Source organism: Hetaerina americana, unplaced genomic scaffold (genome assembly GCF_022747635.1).
Source record: "Hetaerina americana unplaced genomic scaffold, ioHetAmer1.1.p SCAF_10, whole genome shotgun sequence".
Taxonomy (NCBI): Eukaryota; Metazoa; Arthropoda; class Insecta; order Odonata; family Calopterygidae; genus Hetaerina; species Hetaerina americana.
This window is the reverse complement of record NW_027286070.1, coordinates 4,140,300-4,161,849: the sequence shown is the minus strand read 5'-3', so window position 1 is coordinate 4,161,849 and position 21,550 is coordinate 4,140,300. Positions and strand designations below refer to the sequence as shown.

General features: G+C 40.6%; 1 protein-coding gene across 2 annotated transcripts in view; it reads left to right on the top strand.

Annotated features, from left to right (window-relative positions):
- Window positions 1–21,550, top strand: part of LOC139699656 (glycerol kinase 5) — a 251,509-nt gene that overhangs the window by 112,717 nt on the left and 117,242 nt on the right. For both annotated transcript variants that reach the window (XM_071598200.1, XM_071598199.1), the window contains exon 4: window positions 418–588. In XM_071598200.1, the coding sequence (XP_071454301.1) occupies window positions 418–588 (171 nt within the window). The remainder of the gene's footprint in view (window positions 1–417; window positions 589–21,550) is intronic.

Here is a 21,550-nt window from a genome sequence, read left to right as displayed (position 1 = left end):
CCCCCTGCCACACACCTTAGTGGTGGTTTAGAGTGTGCTTGTATTAGGGGCAGTCAATTGAAAACCGAGCGCCCTCCATAACACACAGCCACTTATGAGAAAGAAGCTAGATTTTTACGCATCGATACTGCCATCGCTGTGGTAGGAGAACTACATAGTGACAACTCATTGGCGCACGCAGTTGTTGGGTTAGGTCCTTGTTGGTGCGCGGACTGATGGTTGTTGTTTGTGTATAGTTTTAATCTGACTGACCCTCATAGAAATAATGAAATAGAGTGTAAAAGCCGCTATTTGTGAATGCATCGTGTATCGGAAAGTTTCATCCTACTATTGCCCCCCCCTCTGGTGTCATTCCTTTCCAGATGTCCCCGTGGGAACCATGCCACACAACCTCATCTCTACCCTTAACCCTTACAGGCGATCCGCGGCGTCTCCAGGGTGCTGCACGGCTTGACGGGTAGCAAGCGCTTCCTGGCGGGGAGCGTGCTCAACATCACACCTTCGCACGTGACTCCAAGGCTCGCGTGGGCCATCGAGGTTTTCCCGAAGTTGGGAGCCGCCGTCCTGGCCATGGGCGCCAAGCGAGGGGTGAGTGAGTGCCCCCCCCCCATCTATCTCGGGTGTCCAGCATCGCTTTCACCCCCACGGCGGTACTGCCCCTCTCGACGTCATCACTCAAAGGCCATCGCAGGCGTTTCGTCGGAAGGGATGAAAATATACGGATAATCCTGATCTCGATGTCTGCGTAGTCGATTGTATCCGAATCTTATGATCGGGACCGGGAATACGTATTAGTATCCGGCTCCGGGCGTGAATTGACAACAGACCGACGCAAGACTTTCTCCTCGTTTTAAGATCCGGTTTGAAGACGACCTTTTAAGAATTCTCATCTTTCACGCGCATGCTGATTTTTTGAGCATGCAAAATATGCTCTGCCTATAAAATGCAAGTCAAAATAAAAACATGTAATTCAGGGCACCTTTCAATTGAGTAAAGATCTTTGGAAAAACGCCCAGGGCCCCTGAATAAGGAGCCCTAAAGGAAGCTCAAGACTGCAGGTTGTTTCCCAAATTATTGACGAAATTTGTGCCGTATTTTCACAACCAACTTTCCCCTTACTGCCTGCCATATTCTGCACCGTGAAACACGAATTCGCCAGATCCGAACGGTCGGCTAGTGGTAATTAATATTCACGGACCGTCGCTTAGTTTCGGGTCAATTTAAATTAAATGCTTCTAAGATCCGGGTACCCGGATTTCCGGAAACCCTGTTGACGAACAACTCAATGTCATGTTTGCGGCTTAAGTTGTTAGCGATAAACATAATGTACACATCCTGAACCCAAGTCGAACCATCAGGAAAATGGCTGTCCTTCCTACCCTCCAACCCCACAGTTGATCAAATCTTCAAAACAAAACTATGGGTGTTTTAATTAATCGAACAATAACCAACAAAGTTCTCCACCTCCCTCATTGACTTCTCTCCCCCATTGACATTTCCACTCCCACCCCACGCCCCTCCTAAACCCAAGATTTAAGGGCTGTAACTGTACACGACAACGCCATGTTAATATCGGATCGCGAAATCAAAAGAATCGATTAAATTCGATCGATCGATCGAATAAAAGTGGAAATCGATTTGAAATTAATACGTATCACCCAATCTTCGCAATTTCAAACAAGTTACCTTTTCCGCTCTCATGCTCGTGGCTATGTACTGCTTGTGGTAAAAGGAAATTTATATGCCTGGGAGTATGATTTAATCAATAAGTTAGGATTAGCGGTGTCCTATGAAGAGAAGTTCTATTTTTGCGTATTATTTCAAATCTGCACCTTCTAAAGGATTGGAGAAGTCCTTTTATTTTGAATCTACCATTGACGCATAGCCGATTGAAAAGTGAATTATATTTGAATCTATTTTATTATTTATTTTTGTACCCAGCCAGCCACCAGTAGGGGGTATGGCAGGGGGTGAATACACACGAGACTAATTTTGACCCGAATATGACCCTATCGCGGTCGGACAAAGTTACTCTGATATTCCTAGTCATTCGTGAGAAAAATGACAAGTTCGTAGCTTCAATTAAATTATGCCAGTGAGCTCAAATCGTCCTATTGATCAGTACAACCTAAACCAATCAAGATCAGTCAATAATTGTAACGTTTCTAATCCCTTACGTCGCAGTCTCTGTGGACCAATCGAAGAATATTCCGTATTTATCTTTGTATTGTATTATGAACCCACTTTCGAACTGTTCCACTCTATCAAAGGTCAAGATGGATTTTGGAATCCATTTCCACTTTAATTCGGTCTCTCCTAGAACTCTTTGAAACCTGGCTTTTGCAATTGTTGGTCACTGCGACGCCAGACTACGAGCCATAATACATATCACGTGATTGGAGAAATTCAGAATTGGGAAACTGGCATATTAAGTAATCAGACTCACAAACCGAACGTACACGTTCACACGAATATCCTCAACTCAAAATTAAGTTGCATTATTATTATTATTATTGGTGGTCTACCTTATAAGATAATATTTTGTTGGACACAGACTGATCATATAATTCCAAAAAATAAGAGAGATAGGCAGCAGAACGTATAGAGATGCAACAATTCGTCTTTCTCGCCCAATACTTGTGACAGAAATACAAGATAACACAACTAAGACGGACATGAGTGGTCTTTGGTGGAAATAGTGGAGAGCATGCAGTTGCATCCCTCCCCCACGACTCGCTGAATGGCTGGCGTCCTAACACCCCCCGCCACGCGCCCTTATCCAGGGAATAAATAAAGTTGCACAACTTAATCATTTGCGAATGGTCCGTTCTATGTGATTAAATTGATAACTGGTAACTGGTGACTGTTTCGCGTGTAATCTGGTCCTTTTTGATGAGATTCCCTGTTTGCCTTCTTGGTTTAGCCAGTGGATTAGTTATTACAACATGGTTTGTATAAAAAGTTTCGGAAAAATTGATTAATTTCAAACAATACTACAGTGAAAAATTTCCAAAGCAACTGCGGGAGATGCTGCAACAGTAACCTTTAACGGAGTCATCCGCTAATGTGCATTTCAATGCAACAATTTAAGAGTCTAAGTTTAAGAGGACGCCTCGATAGCTTAACTGGCTAAAGCACTCGACCGGATATTGAGGGATCTGGGTTCGAATCCCAGTCAAGGCGAATGATTTCTACACTCTTAAATTGTTGCATTGAAATACTACAGTGCCTTAAAGTCCTCCGAAGTAGATCCCTTGGGCGTCGATACACAATTGACAGCGACTTTTTCGCGACTCGAAGGCTCCCTGGTAGGCGGATTGCGGAAGATCCTTAAGGGTACGCGTGCAAGTTTATTTGGCGGCACTTAGGGTTCCATAGTTGCGTCCTTCAAGGAAGGATTTCACTTTTAGGAATAGGGAATAGTCTGCTAGTGCCAAGTCGATACTGTAAGTGGGTTGGGGAATCGTCGCGATGCCGTTGCAGAAGGTATTTGCAATCAGACACTTGACCCTGCTTTTGGTCGTCCGTCAAGACTTACGGGGCGAGTTTAGTTCGAATCTTTCGCATCGGCAAATTTTCAGTGATAATGGTGTGCACTGTCATATTATCAATGTCAATACGTTTTGCAATCATGAGCATACTTAACCGATGGTCTGAATTCAGTAATTCACTCACACGTCAGGAAAAAAATTGTTAACGATTCTTTGTATACAAACCTTGTATACTCATTATACGTATAGCGGATGTTGAATTAGATTGGCTGTTGACCTAACACCCCCAGCCACACGTCCTTGTGACGGCTTGCGGGGTAAAGTGCAGATGTTTATAGGCATGATGCCGGGAACACATTAGGTAGCCAAGACCTTATGTGTGACAATGCTCACGGAAACCATTGTGCTTTTTATAGCTATTATCTAACTTACATGATTGCAGATAACACCAGCATATAAAATAATAGGTATAGGATTTTAAAGTGTTCCGCAATGAAAATCTGCTCTATTACCCTCTTATATTTCACATGACCCAGCTGCGAATTTCCTCAATTGTATAGTGACTGAGACATACCCTGCCATGCGCAGCAGTTGCGGGTTGCAGAAAGAAATCCACAAATGCAAATAGAAATTGAGCCTCAACTGATCGATTTTCAGTGAATCGAATACAAATAATCTTAATTTGGAGGTCGTATCGTTTCGAATCTTTTTCGTCCATGTCGTCCCCTCAATATCGAGGAATGGTCCATGTCGTCATATCAAACCTGGATATATCGATTCCTTACGAGTATAATTAACCGAATCGAACATATCGGTATGAAAAGACATATCGACATTGTCAATATATTCCCTTGGCGAACTGTCCTATATCAAATAATAGGGAAAGTAGATTATATATTTTTTTCTTTTGGATAATTCTCCAAACTTTATGCCACGCAGCCAAGTTCTTTTAATTCACCATCAAAGATGTGCCATCTTTCCCGCCATGTGCTCTCAGATGGCTCCGAAGGCAAGCGTAGCTCTTACAAACCGTACATAGAATAGGTTACTGAACATTGTGCCCTTTCGGTGGTTCGCGGGGTGCCACGTGTATGTGGAAGTAGTCGAGCAGAAGTAGAATGGCTGGTGAGCTAAAACCCCCTGCCAAACATCCATGGGATGGCTTGCGAGGTATTATATAAATTGAAATCATTATTGCTCTTCTTATCCTAGCTAACAAGATATCCTGCCATCCAGCATCCAGCCTGTACAGTAAGCCCCTCTTCATCACTGTATACTTCCTCCCTACCTTCATCCCGTCCAGCATTCATGTCCTAATTAAGCCCGTTCCTCGTCTGCCCCAACATTCTCCCCTCTATTACGGTCTTCAACGTCCCACTGCCGATCAATACACCCTTCATCCATATTTCCTGCCTTCTTATGATTTCTCCATACCCACATTTCAAAAGCCTCCAATCTACGCCTATCATCCTGCCTCAATGACCACGTTTCCGAGCCGTACATAACTATGCTCTATTCAAAGTTTTGACGAGCATTTTCTTAACATACTCACTCAATATCCCCGATATCAATTCCCTCCTCCTAGTGAAAGCTTCTTACCCAGCTAAACGCAGTTCCTCGTCTTACATCCCTACCACTATGACCATCATGGTCCAAAAGACTTCAAGATAGTTCTACTGCTTCATCCGTTCTAGTTATTTTCCTCCTACGTTTAACTTAGCCTTCCGCTTTTTCTAATGGCGCATAACCTTTGTTTTATTTATATTTATTCTCATATCATACCTATCGCATTTACTTTTAAATGCAGTCAGCAGAGCTGGGAAACCCTTGTCTGACTGAAATACTAATTCTAGATCATCCGAAAACCTAACTGATTTTATGAATTTCCCGTAAACTATCATTCCAATATCCAGCCCTTATCTTGTCTCTCTTATATTGTCAAGTTGAATTGCTGAATAGAATACCTAGGGCTAAATTAAACGTGGAATGTCAAGAAATAAAGTAGATCAGAAGTAACAGTTGGCATATTTGGACAGTGTCTTGCAGAAAATGGGTGACAAATTAGTGGCTATTAGAGAAGAATAGCGTTTGGAAATGATCCTTTGATTATAGAATGCACCTAATGATAGGTATCCGCGCAAAGTAAATTCGTCAGCAAAATATTTCGTTAAATAATTTAATATGAAGAGGAATGCCAGATGGATCTGAAATCTGTAGGAGGATGATGGCGTAGATCGAGTGCTTTCGAGATGTGTTTATGGCGGGGAAGAGCGGAGAAATCCGGTAAAATCCTGATAAGGTAGGAAAAACGGGTTGAGGGGTTATTGATAGGTGTTTTAAAGGGATGTGGATAGGGTCGGGAAGAGGGGATGTGGGACAGAGAAAGGAGCGAAGAGTGGGTATTATTTTATGTCGCACGAGGTCCGGTAGAAAGTATGCACTGAAGAGTAAAATAATTTCGAGCAAACAGGAAACTAGCTGGAGCTGGAGAAACTCCACGCCTCAAGTAACATGTGATACACGCAGTTGCTCCGTGTGTTTTTGATATCCTTAATTCCTGTGGTGATTGATAAGCGAAGAAATATCACAAGGAACTGAAAGTATAGATTTGTAAAGGTGGTCTGCATTTTTAGGGACTACGATGCCAGGAACTTCCAGGTCTCAGAATCGAGTACTGCTTCAAAAAAATATCATATCATATATATATATATATATATATATATATATATATATATATATATATATATATATATATATATATATATATATATATATATACATATATATATATATACACATACACGGGGGATATGAACGGGGAGAATGGATAATTTGAAAAGACAACGAATCGTCTCCAAACAGTATTAGTAGAATAAAAACAAATAAAATCTATCTTTTGCGTTTCTTATTTCCGTCACTTTCGAAGCGTCAGTGATATATTCCTCGCCATATCGGGGCGGTGTTTACTTTCCGTTGCCACAGAAACATTACCGTTCAACTCATAAAAGAGATTCTCGTCACATACCATGATAATTGCGACCTATGAAGATTTGAAATCACCGCAATATCTTTTTAAAAAAGGTTTCTTAAAAAATTGTGTTTTTGTATTAAAATTTTGGAATGGCCGTATCAGTCAAAGGCGCACGCGTTTGAATATGTACTAGCTTACATTTAGGTTTGGGTTGAGGGCCGAGTGTGCCATAGTTCAGACGAGGAAATCTTAGAATGTGCACGGTACAAGTTCATGCGGAATATAACGCATCAGTATGGTAAAAATTAAAATTATATCGTATAAATAATACCTTCTTCCTGAATTTTTACAATATGGACTCACTGAAACTGAAAATGCAAAAAAGCTGACATTTTGGTTTACCTACATAATTTAATACGGCCACATACGTTAGATTAAGAGGAACGCATAGAAATGATTACTATGTTAAAACATTTCCACGCCCCTTAATGCAATTCTACAAAAACTAACTCTGGAAAATAATTTCCCATTGAAATACTACCTTGGAAAGTGTAATGACTTGTCAGATCTGATTAATGTATGTAAATCGATTGATTAATACAGGTACCTGTATTTCAATTAAAGAGACCTATGGAATCATAAACAGGCTAAAAATATTTTGCTTGTTATAAAACGTGATAGAGTTGGAAAATTAAGATATAACGTATAGTTTTGTATTTTATAAGTTTATATATCTATGTTTTCATTCTCATACAAAAGTATGTGTATAATATTGATTACTGTTTATGGGTTTCATATGTCTCGTTGACTGTACTGCGCGTAGCGTATTCAAGGTGAGTGTGCGATAATGCCACTAAAGTATAAACAGAAGCAGTGGTACATAATTGGATGGATATTTTGATCTCTTAGTTGGAGGAGGAATTCCTTTCTTATTTCAACGTCGAAGTTAAGAACTCTTTGCAGTTCGCGCATTGTTTCAGTCAATTGTTTTAGCATTTTAAAACATTTGTCTCGATAACAGTGTGCCCTCAGTCGCATCGCCGTATGCGATTTTACCGACGTACTTACGATGGGATTGGTGACGCGAGAGGAGTTGCATACAACGAGACCGCTGGCACGGAATATTACACGCGAACTCGGGAGTGTGTACGGACGTCTACTCGGGAGAGTCAGTTGGTCGTGCGGCGCGGCGGGCCATAATCCTCCCCCAAACCCCTCAGTGATATTTCGCTCAAATTAGGCCACATTTGGAATACACAGCAAGTATTTGGGATCCTTTGGAGAAAGTGATGCTAAAAGAGTTTGCTAAATTCCAGAGAAAATCTGCCAGATTCATCTAAAATTGTTACGATAAGAATACGAGCGTGACAGGTCTTTTAGAAGAATTACGCCGGGAGCCGCTTGAGATGCGAGGAGAACGAGCGAGACTTACAATTTTAGAAAGGTTCAGGACAAACGAGTTTAAAAATTACTCTAAAGGAATTATAATGGCCCCACACTATTTGGCTAGGTTAAACTACAAGGATAATTGAATAAATGAAAAACTCCAATAGCCGTAAACATTTTACCTTTCTAAACAAAGTACAAATGATATTAGTTGGCTAACGTCACAAGTCAAGGATGGGGTAAAAAGTAAAAAGGAAAGGGATAAGTAAGGTGAATACGAATACGCTTATTTCGGCCACAAAGTAGCCCTCTTCAGCGTACCCAAGGTGAATCGTCACGACAACACAAGTCGAAGTGAGAAAGGGTAAGGGCAATCCGAAGTATATATAATGTAAAATATTGGGGGAGGGGATGAAGGGGTTGGTCAAAGGGACGGGAGCCAATAGACTAAGCACAAAGATAAGATAAGGAAGATAGACTCTAGTACAGACTGACACAAATATTCGTTCTTACCCTAGGCAATCAGGAATTATAATTGTAAGAATTCAAAGTCATTATAAAAATAGTAAAGATATTCGATTAACAAGTCAGGTAAGATTAAATGCCGCGTAGACATAAGGTATATTCGTAGGTGCATGTGTATGTTAGTTCCAAATATAGGTATTTGTATGTGTATGAGTTGAAAAGGTTTTTGCATGACCATACACGCCTCTATGGGTGTAGATTGGTATGAATTTATTGGTTTTGCATGTGATTTTATTCTCTTTTACGGGTGGTGACCTAACACCCCCCGCCACACACCCTTTCGGCGGCTTCCGAGGTATTTTATATATGTAGATGGGTTTTTCCGTCACCCACTCCGTGCAAGTGGGGGTCCGTGGATTAGGATAGTGCACCACATCTCACGTCCTCCCAGGAAACTTGGCCCCGCATGAATACAGTGTCTGGATAGCATCGAGGGCGAACGGCTTCAATTTTATTTCCGTTGGCACTCGAAACGAGCCACATGGAGTCTAAGATGAACAGGAAGATCTCCTTTGCGCTTGAGCAGACGTGAATTAAGATTAAAGGAATTGGCTTTGTTGTCTCTTGCCCTTCCGGAGAATATAATTCCGGAGTCACCCAGAGCAATTAACCCCAATTCAACTAATTTATTTATTTATTTATTCAGTATAAGTCCGAAAACAGCACATTTTGGCCTTTACATCGAACTATTAACAACGATAACAATGTCACATTTACAAACACCCAAGCCCTAGATGGAGGGAAACTCACCCAGGCGGGAATCGAACCCGCGACCCTTGAAATGGCAGACGAGGACGTTACCCCGCCGCCACCGGGGCCGGCTGATAATGAGTGAACTCCTACTAAAATCGTGCGTAAAGGTATCCAACCGGAATGTATGCCCGTCATTTGTTTGAACCAACTCACATTGTTTTATTATATCAAATTAATGCTTCAATCGATACAAAGTGTGAAGTGAGATATCCCTTAAACTCTCCAGTTGAAATGTTTTTTCCTTAAAATAATCTCAAAGATACCGATGGTAATGTGTTCGGAGTAATTCATATCTACGACATGAAAACACTTGTTCCGTATCAAGCGACAATTAAGTGAGTGAAGTGCCGCCTATCAGCGCTAATCTGAACCCTTTAATTGGCGAAGCGAAAAGCGTGCTTGGAGACCTCGCGTGCAAGGTATCCGACGTGGATATTAAATCACCACCGCCGTTTAACGTAAACAAAATTTATGAGAATTCATTTCTGTTGTTTAAAGACAATTCACATCTATCTCTCTCTCTCTCTTGCATACCAGCAAAAAGAATGCTCATATCGTTCCTTTATCTGAAGCTTCCACTAGTCAGTCCAAGTTGATTACGGTGGGTCTACATTTGTCAGAAATGTCTTTTAATTCATTGCATTGTCCATGCAACAGAAACAAAATTGATATAGTTGGTGAGGAATTTTACTTTTCTATCAGTTTCATAGGGAATTATATTTTTTTTAATCTTGGAGTTTTAGAGGGGACATGACGACAAGTTTCTTTATTATTGAAGAAATATCGAATATTTTTAGATTTTACCTCGAATATTTAGGCCACGTACTGGAGAGGATGATACTTTATAGCCGCTGTGCTTTCACTCAATGGACACGAAAAGATTCAAACTTTCAATCTTAAATTTTATGGAAACCATGGCGAATGGCGTTGGTTAATTTTTTTCTTTTAATATTCACGCTATAATAACTCCGTGACTGATAGGTTTTGGACGTGACTGTTGAGAGGGAAATAGTCACCAAAATTTCTAAATCGAACGCCCCTAAAAGTAAATTGTATCACCCTTCCAGCATCTAGTATATCTTGAACAGATTAAGCGGTTATTGCAATGCTGACCTTCATATTAGATAGCAAGAACTTTTCACTTTAATCCAGGGCAAGAGAAAGAATAATAAAATAATTTTTGTACATTATTATGTACAGCCGAGTGTGTTTATATGGAGTGTGACTGGTAACGCATCGTGACGTTGAGCCACGTAACGGGTCGTTACTTCGCATAACCAGCTTTAGTTAGGTGTCTTCCGTGCGATTCATGAGAACTCGGTCTTCAGTTCATTCGTCAATTGTTTCAGGGTTTGAACATGAGTCGGCAGTTTTCTGAGTAAACGGAACGTTTTCCAACAGACAAACATCGCGGTTCTCTCGTCATTTAATTGCCAACCTTAAGCAATTTGAGATTTAAGATGGGAATCAGAATGAGATGACAGTAGATGACTCTACTTTTGAAAGTAGTCCTAAAAGTGGCTGTAATTTTTTTTCGATCTCACTAATGGAGTTGGTACTTCCTAATTTTTTTTAATGGAGTAGCCATAAAAATGGATACACGACACTACAATCGTTTTGAAGGCGACTCAACCTGACTGATGATGTTATTAAGTGGTATTGATCGTAACCACGATCGAAAATCTCTCGTTGAATTAACCCAGGATGCCATCTTTCGATCTCCCGAGAAGAAACACCAATAAAAGTTGGCATGCGATCGGAGGTGCCTTCCACATTGGTGAGACCCATTCTCTTCGGAATAAAACTTGTAAGATAATCAATCCGAAGATTAATTTGGTAAGAGAGCTCGCTTAAATACTGAGCCAGGGGTGTCCACGCATTAATCGGAGGGTAGCAAGGGGGCGGGGGACATATCTCTTTCCTCTGCCACAACTCGCTTCCCTAAGAATAGCTGTTTCTCGAATCAGCTATCTTGGTTGAAACTGAGGATGTCTAAATGTATATCGAGCTACAATATAAATCTATTCCACATTCCATTCCACGTGCTAACCTGCAAACAACCGATGGGATGCGTGACCGTGGGTGATTACATATCAGCCATGCATCATGATAAAATTGAGATTTCTCAATTTTAGTTGCAATTTATTTCTGTAAAAGAATTCGAATATTGATCTATCATGATAATTATAGGTTTATGCACTACAGTATCAAAGCGAGATACGGTTCTTTACGCACACGAGAGGAGCTGTGAGTAACAAGAAGGGAAATAACTAAAGTTGGATGAGATTAAGACAAAAAAGTGGGATGCTCATAATGAAAAAAATAAAAATACTTTTCTCCCCCCAACCACAGTCGGATAGTATTATTATGATCCCTTATCATTCATAGGAAACACGACATCTTAAAGCTATCTGTTGTACACTTTATCTCTTTAATTTTATTAGCATGATCTCTCCTACCGTATTACGATGGGGGTAATAGTACAATTTCAAAATCATTGCTAAAGAGACATCCTTCCAATTTTTACTAGAGATGTAATCTGTAATTTAACCTTCGTTCCGTGAGTGATTCCCAGCCTAGCTTCTCAGATATTTGGAATACGCTAAATCCCTGCTCCTGCGGTCAATAGACCATCAGCGTCTCTTGGGAGCCACACCCGCCTCCATTGCCACCTCCCCCGGTGGTCTTCTTGTCTTGTCCTCCAGATGATGCAGTAGTGCGTGCAGTGGTATCATCCCCACCCCCGCATTAAAACACCCTTCGGCCACGGGGCGCACGTTTCACTCCTGAATGAATGAATCGGCTTCCAATTGATCCCGATACTCCCGGATCCGAGAGCGGGCGGTTTGTTGGGAGAGCTGTCCTCTGGGGTGGAGGAGAGGGGACTGTTGGGAATCCCGTGTTGCCCGCTTACGGATGCACGGCGCGCGTCCGCTTTCACTTTTTTACATTCCCGCCATCTATACGTATATGTTCTCTCTCTCTCTCTTGCGTCTCCTCATTATTTTTTTTGCGGGCCGTCGGGGTTTTCCACCGCCAGGCACTTCTTTTAATAGCCCTTTCCCTTGGCACCCCCGAACACACTCATTCCCTCCGCTACCTAACCCCCCCCCTCCGCTTTGTGAACCCCCGCGGCAGACCGCCGTCCACCGGACCGGCACACTCTCGGGCAGTCCGTAAGTTGCATAACAGTCTCGGGGTAGGGGATAATTGAGGGGGTGTCCAGATCCGTTATGTTGAAACGGACAAGAATTTTTATTAGTCAAAAGAGGACACGCCTTCTTGCGCACCAATATGAGTTCATATTAAGTACTCGTAATGTAATTAACTACGTGTTTCATTCAAGTACACCATGAGTAGTGTTGCACTCCCAGGTCTGCACTTCTTTCGTTCAGTCCTCTCTAAACATTTCGATGATGATTGCGAAAAAAGGGGCGTGGTGGTCGAATGTGTAGAATGCGAGGATGTTGACTGGGAGGCACCGGGTTCGATTTTCGGGCACACCTCTGTCCACCTACAGCTTCATTGTCCCATCCGTGTGATGTATCGGGTAGCAGATCTTTCTGGGAAACCTTCACAGGGAATGAGGAACCGGGCCATTTACACCCAATATTACGAGGTGTTAAGAGCATGCTCTAGAACCCATATTAGCACCAGTAGATATCTATCTATCTCTCTCTCTCTTTCTATATATACATATATATAGCGTTCCATTTCGAAGGTAGGTATATATATATATATATATATATATATATATATATATATATATATATATATATACCTTCGAAATGGAACGCTCATCGGCGACGCACAAATATATAAAAACACAATGTAGATTTTTAAACCATAGAGACACAAAGAAGACACACAATGTTGTTTGGACGTTTCGACGGCTCGGCCGTCGTCTTCGGAATCAATTTCTGAATCTTTAGAACCAATCAATTCTGAAGACGACGGCCGAGCCGTCGAAACGTCAAAACAACATTGTGTGAGTGTCCTTCCTTTGTGTCTCCATGGTTTAAAAATCTGCATCTGTGTCTATATATATATCTTTATTATTTGGCGTTCGTAAAGCTGGTGAAATATTTTTATAATGTTTGTATACAATATTTCACATCTTAGGCCTCTTCGCATCGAGGTAATGCCAATCGTGTGAGCAGCGCAAAAATGTATTCCGTTACCTTCCAAGAATTGGCAGCTACGGTTGCCAACCTTTATCTCGGGAAAAATAGAAGAAGATAAGGAATTGACAATATACTGCGTCGATAATGGACATTAACATAAATTTGTGAACGAAGGCAATACATATAAATGCGCCATATAAATTCAACTCAGTATAAATCGACCTATTTCACAATGATGCTTATGCCTATACACTTAATGTATACTTGTACTGTTCAGGAAGCGTGCATTTTTCATGATTTGAAATTTATCTTTTTTTACGTAACTGTTCGTTGCCAAACTTAGGAAACCAAATAAAAGTGTTTAATGAGATCATTTCTCCGCGCGGGAAAACAGAACGGGATCTTTCGCGATGCAAAAAATAAGATGGTGAGACGTGGGATATCCCGGAAATACGGGAGGGTTGGCAACTCTGTTGGCAGCTTTCCCAAGTACGTTAGATGCAGATGGATTTTTAATCGCCCGTCTCCTTGCCGACTGTTGATGTCAACAAAGTGAATGCCCCGTAGTTGGATGGGAGGGTACTCGACGAATTTTAATAGTTTTGCAAGCAATCGTCAAGCAACCGCTTCGAGGAACTCATTGATATCCAAGTTGAAGGTCCATTTGCGACATTCCCAGCGAAATGCGTTTTAATGCTACGAGTGCCGTTTACCCCTAAATCGGCAACATACAATCAAAGGGCTGATTCATGAAGGTGTTAAAAAGCTCCTAAATTTCCTCAATCTACCACCCTTTACCCTAAAATAAATAAACCAAATATGGCCTTCCCGCAAAAACTAAAATGCATACAAAAACAAAACCTCTTCGAAAAAGAAGCAAGCTGGTCCTAGCACATCTGAATTTCCTCATCTTATACCAACCAACCCGTCCTGATTTACTGACCATATTAACGTCAACCCAAACACACCCACCGTCCATCAACCACCTTCCAAACTATCGCTAATCGTTTAAAAAAAACAAAAATAAGAAAAAAATCCATAAAACAAAGAACATTTTATTAGCAACGTATTGTAATAAGTAAAAAAATAAGATAAATAAAAATAACAAATTGAAGAAATAATAAATTAAAATAAAATTTAAAAAATATTGATTAAAAAATTGAATAAAAACGCTCCACATAAAGTACATTTCAACAAATCAAGATCACCAAACCATCTATTAACACTTCGAAATGCACTTCATGTCTCCAGTAGAACCTGGTTCCGAGGGAGTAGTAAAAGGAACACTAACTTTGCTCTGACAGTTTGCTTTGTGCTTATAAAATTAAGAGGAGGGTGTTACGATACAAAATTTCAATACAATCGTTAAGGGATTTTTTTTAATGTCATTACAGATCTATTTTTTCAGTGTAAATTATTGTAACGGCACTATTTGTTGATGGGGACGTGTTGTTTCTAATCAATGTACTTGTTAAATAAAATATTCGTGTTTAAAATAAATCGAAGCTCGCTTATTTTAGGGATTCAGTTTAGGTTTCAATTCCATCCCTGGAAATACAACCCAACACTACACACAAATGCTACGCGAAAATAATCAACTGAACATGAATGAGCAGCGGGTTTTTATTTCATTTTGGCGGTCGCCTGAGGTAAACCGATTCATCATGTGTTGCCCATGCGTAGCAAGACTCAGAAAAGTGAACTCTCAACAAAGGGCGGGGTCGCACGTACGTATTTGACCACTTTCCGGTTTATCAGGGGGTCTCGACGCCTCTAGTTAAAATAGGTACTATATCTGACACTCTAGGTACTCTGTTGATAGTACTCCAACATTTATATTAAATTTATTGATAGTTGGCGCTGTATGATCAGTAATTATAGGTTAATAAGCGCCAGAAAATTATTAGCGATTGAACAAATGTCGATGCAAAATACTAACCCCGAAACAATCCCGATTCAAACAAAACTCGAAATCGAAAGAAATATATATTGATTGCGCTTGATGCTTGTTTTTGTGAGTACAATATTTTCATACTAATTTGAAATAGGCATTTCCACGGGAGTTTTTTTTTTGGAGCTTTCAACAATTTTTTTCCGGAATCCATTGTGACGAAAATATTTTCACCGTTGAAACGTACCTTTCAATGAAAAGTACGGAGGCAGCCGACCTCGCCTATCCTTGGAGGAAGGCAACCGACGAATCACGAGCCATTTCGAAGTGAATAAGGTGGCGTGGGCATAATTACTAATTAACGGGCGATCAACTTAGACCGCGCATTCGTCCTTATTCGGAGCGGGGACATTCCTTTCATTAGCTTTCAACTTTTATCTCTCGATGACCATAAGTCTGTCACGTTTATAAGGCAATCGAGACCACTTTGTCACCTCTCTGATTTCAAGATTTTACGAGGGAGTCTACGTTCGTTTCTGGAAGTCAGCGATGAAGGAAAGGGGATGGGGGGAAATAGGATTCTGCCTTGAAGATCTAGAGATCCATATTCGAACGGGTAAATCAGCTCAAAGTGCTTCCCATCAAAAATGCACTCCTATATCTTAATCGGACGGTGTGGGCGTCAGCACTAGAACGCCCGAAGGGACACGACCATTGTCATTCTGGACGCGACCATTTTGTCCTAATTCCCGGCGGCCACGTTTCCGAGCCAAACTATGTTAAATACGCACTGAAGTTTTCACCAATGTTTACCTAACTACTTTAACTCAGGTCCCTGTCGTGAACTTTCTCCTATGGGGAAGGATGGTTTCATCACAAACGCCGCGATTCTTTTGCAAAATTCTTGTTTTTCACTCGAGACACTTCCAAAAACAGGAACTGCCCGAAACAATTCAGGTTTCCCTATTTGCTGTTAGATGCCCCTTTGCAACCTGAAATTGTGCAACCTTCCCCTTTCTTGAAGGTCGCATTCCTCTCGCTTTTATGCATTTATTTGCATCCCATATATCTCGCATTATTTTTTTAAATTCCTCCCGTAATTATTGTAATCCATTGGGTAAGTTCACGGCGACATATCCATCGCCCGATATTCCTACCGACTCGAATGCCTTCCCGCCCACCCCCCTATCACACCACCACACGCACCTATGCCTCCCTTGTTGATTCCTTCATCGAGTGTAGTTTCAAATTCACGAACGGTAATTTATATCCGATGCATTTGATTACACTCCAATCCATCTGGTCAAATAAATAAAAAAACTGCGCAAGGTCATTTTTCCCATCCGTAAGAACCTCCCACGTAAATGGAATTTGTTTACTCGTTTTCCTTGGGAAAGCGTCTTAATGTGTCCCGGTGTGGGGAAATCGACTACTTGCACGAAGGAATGGCGATGTCATGCAGGTGGCCGAAGAATGCAGTGCGACAACGCTAATGGTTTTATCAACATATGCTATCCGATTCTCCTTGAAGACACTTAAGGAGAGATACCCATAGAGGGGATGGGCCTATTTTATGAGTGTATAATGGTGTTTATATATATATATATATATATATATATATATATATATACACACACACACACACACACACCTCAACGTACATTCTTGAATAATTATTTTGCCTTTTAGCCGAGTTCATTGTGTGTGTATATGTACACACATTTATTTATGTATATATACACATACATATTTTTGTCTATATGTACCATATATGTATGTATATACACATATATTTGCACACGCACATACACACACAATAAACTCCGCTCAAAGGTAACTATAATTTCAAGAATGTGCGCTAAGGTAAGGTAACCCATGAAAGACGAATGCAAGGTTATAGGGGAAGGTAAAAGGATTGAGATTCCAAACAGAAAGACTGTTTCCGGCGTCCGGAAACGAACCACGGACTTACAAATGTATTCCCAGACCACTTTAAAATCAATAAAGGTGTAATTATTGCTAAGATCTTCATGGTTTGGTACAACCAACTTATCCTTTCTTGGGCAAGAAGATGGCCCCCGAATGCCTTTACACACACTGCCAGGGGAAGGGCGAACAAAACTGAAGATGTAACGATAATAGAACAAGAAAAAAATCTTAACGCTAACCACTTACTGCAGTGTGTTTAAAGGCACGAATAATGAGAGGAGGAAATACAACCAGAATGGCGAAATACACATATTATTACTGGAAAAAGGACTAGGAAACAGTTAAGGAACAAACGCACTCATACACGCGCATGTATATACGCATGTCTTTCCACAGGACGGTGCACCAGCTCATACGAGTTATTTAGTCCAAAACTAGCTCTCAGATAGCATTGACATGTTCTGGTCAAAGGAGTTATGGCCCCCGAATAGCCCGGACTCGAACCCCCTCGATTATTATGTTTTCAGCTCAGTCGAAAGAGCTAGCAAAAAGACAAGGTACACTAATGTCGCATATCTACTCACCGCTATCGTAGCAGCATTCGCGGATATGGAAAGTGCTGTTTTAAAGAGTCCGTGCGATCGATTCAGGACAAGATTTGAGGCAGTCATTGCAGCTGAAGGGGGTTACATTAAGTAATGTTACTCTTGACAGATAGCCCGACTTGGATGTAAAAGGATATACATTTTCATTTATATTTTTTTTTACATTTGCTTTTAAACGAAAGTTTCATTTGTCCGGATTTAATTGTCCTACCCTGTATGTGAGTGCCCTTTCTTTGTGTTTCTATTTTAAAAATCTTAATCAATGTTTTTATATATTTGTGCGTCAGCGAAGAGTGTTCTGATTCGAAGATATATATATATATATATATATATATATATATATATATATATATATATATATATATATATATATATATATATATATAGTATATATGTATTGTGTGTATATATATATTATATATATATATATAGTATATATGTATTGTGTGTATATATATTATATATATATATATATAGTATATATGTATTGTGTGTATATATATTATATATATATATATATATATATATATAGTATATATGTATTGTGTGTATATATATATTATATATATATATAATGAACAGAAACAAACAATATAGAAACACATAAAAAGATCACTCACACGTTATTTCTTGATCATTTCGACGGAATTCTGATTACTTCTATATCTTCCGATGAAGACGGAGCAGAATTCCGTCGAAATGATCAAGAAATAACGTGTGAGTGATCTTTTTATGTGTTTCTATATTGTTTGTTGCTGTCCAATTTATTATTCAACACTTCCGTGTTACGTCGACGAAATCATATATATATTTATATATATATAATAGTGGGTCGCGGTAGGCCAGGGGGTAGAGCGTCGGACTACTGACCGGAGGGCCCCGGGTTCGATTCCCGGGCAAGGCACCTCTAGCTCCACCCAAGCTATATGATTTTTCGGGTACCAGATCTTCCTGGGAAACCATAATCTGCATAGGGAAAGGAAATGGCCCTTCTACCCTGATGTGTGAATTTTACACGCCGTCGGACTTAGCACTGGGTGAACTCTGCCATCACCTACCAAACCGACCTTCGGGTTGATTACTGTGTTTATGGTTTTATATATATTATAATACAAGGAATGTAGAGCGCAGAAGAGAAGACACCCATGCGAGAGTTGACTTTGGTTTACCTTCAAAAGCGGATATCTCGTCTCATTTGCGCTATACGCTCAGTAGTAAGACTACCGCCTTGAAAAAAAACACTGAAACAATTTAAAATACGTCCTCCAAAGACGGGGTTGTCCGAAAACTCTCCTCTCTCTTGCCGAGCACAAATTTCCCACGGTGGATAATCTCAACCACTGCGTCCTATGTTTCTCAAGGGTTCACGTAAACTTAAATCCATATTTGTGGGAACTTTGCCCACTGTGAAGAATTTAAAAAGTATGATGATCTTCCTCTGTCAGATGTATGTCTTATCAGCTGTCCACCCACTGCGGCAGACATTGTGCGTGGATCTACGAAATTAAATTCTTGAGATAAAGGAATCGATCAGGAAAGTGAAATTTTTTATTATAAAGATTTTGTTCTCGTTAGAAACGGCGAAGAACCTCGCGTAAATTTACTCACTATAATACGGGATGGGCTCAATGATTACCACCCATCATTTTGGTATAACAACTTGAATTGTTCAGCGATAATAGCGTGAGGATAAACGTAGGTATTTTGTCTTGTATGTAAGAATTAAATAAATCGCTTCCGGGAAAAAATGTTAATTTAAGTTCACCGGCATAAAAAACTCCTCACTGGAATTTTCTTTTTCGCGTGGCCCAGTGCTAAAAACCAGAGTGCGTATTGTTCATTGATTCCACCGTGATTCCGTCGGCAATATTGAGAGGATTTCCTTGTTGGGTTCAGATTTCAAATTTGAAACGCATTCCAAGGTTTGTTTTGTTAGCAACACGCTGTTTATTTGTTTTGAATATAGGTACTTGACATTAAAATTCCTTGCAAATTGTGTACAAAAACAGTTTTAACTCCTGGCCATTGTGAGCAACGTCAAAATAATACTTTGTAAATACATATAAAATAAACTCTAACGCGTTGAAGTTTATTCCATATACATGGATATGCAAAGTTTTACTTCGATATTTTTCATAATAGAAACAATTCGACTAAGTTACGCCCGAAACGATTAATTATATAGTATAATTCCTGGGCATTCTTATTTTGCTGTTTTTTGAAAGTTGTGGAATCCTGAGTGTTTTCCCGGACGACGACTGGGAACTGTATAATTAAATATTTTCGATGAGCGCCCTCCTATTTTTCACGCTTTAAATCTATAATATCCGAAGAATACGACGACGTCTTCGATTTTACCAGGAGAGCCACGCGTACAAAAAAATGGTTCCGAAGTAATTGCTCTGAAAAATTATTACTAGGAAATGAAAAAGTGCAAACAGTCGTGATGACCACGGCATCATCGCTGATGGAAACAGATTTAGCGCCTCTGCTGTAAGTTATTAATTGGATACCCACCGGAGGAAACGCCGCAAAAATTGAATCGCGGGAACGATCAAGGCGTGGATCATTTTCACCGGTCTTGGGCGAGGTAAGCAGGCGGTTGTTTGGTTGTCTGGGTGACATGCACAATATGCGACCGCGTGCGTTTTCTGGGCGAGCAATATATTGAGGGCAGTCGCTGGCTCGCCCTCTCCTCCACCCCCATTCTCTTTCCCCTCTCCCCCCCCCTTTCCCCCTCCCGCACCCACGGTTCCGGGTCACTGAACTCGTTCACTTAAAAAAAAAACTCTCTTTCACCGCCGTCCGCCGTTTTGCGCGCGAGAGTGTGTATAGGTGCTGCCACCTGGAAGTGCGTGCGGGAGAGAGTGAGGCGCAGACAGATGATTTGTATCGAGTCCCCATGGTAATCACTCCATTGTCGCGCTTGGTGGCATTTGGCGGCAACCTTTGGAGCACCCACTCATCATCCTCCCCTCTCTCTCTCTCTCTCCTAGAGTCGACGATCTCTCTCCCTCGCTCCATTCGGCCCGAAATTATCCAAACCGTTCGCACAGAATTATACTTCGGAGCGTAGCTCTCCCAATCTCACGAGCGCTGGGTATGACCAATGCTTGCAGCGCACGTGTTAGTGTGTGAGTGCGCGAAGGGACTTGGGAAGGTTAAATATCGGAATTTTGATATTGGAACGTAAAGAATGATCGACAGAGTGGCTATAGTAAAAAAACAAGAGTTTGGTAGTTAGATGTGTTTACGGGGGAATAAGGGGTTTACCAGTTTCTTACCCTATGAGGTTTCGAAGGCAAATTCGGTCGCAGAATAAACACACAGCTTAAGTGAGAAATAGGGATGACTAAAAGCGCCATCTTGATTCATACCCTCAACATTGGACGCCGGAAAAAACACGATTTTCCACCGCGTGTGGACAAATGATGCACTAAACAATAATCTTAAATATCACCTAAAAAACTGACCTTTGGATTGATTACTGTGTTCATGGTTTTTATATACACACGCACACATAACACATCCAGATACATCAGTGTAAAATATATAGTATGTATTATACTTTCCACTTGCCGCCCGGCAAAGTGGAAAGATCCGGTGTTCAAGTCCCGGTCAAGGAAATATTTTTGCGCTTGGGATCTGTCTGATTCCGCTTCCCCCCCTCTCCTGTGTTCGTCCTTTCTATGTGTTCCTATCCCTTTTCCTAATATCTATTTACATTTGAATTAATATATGTATATATAAAACTTGGACAGTAACACACAATACAGGTATAAGAACACAAAAAGAACACTCACACGTTATTTTTTAATAATTTCCATGGAATTTAGCTCCGTCTTCCTCGGAAGAAACAAAGTACTGAGTACCTT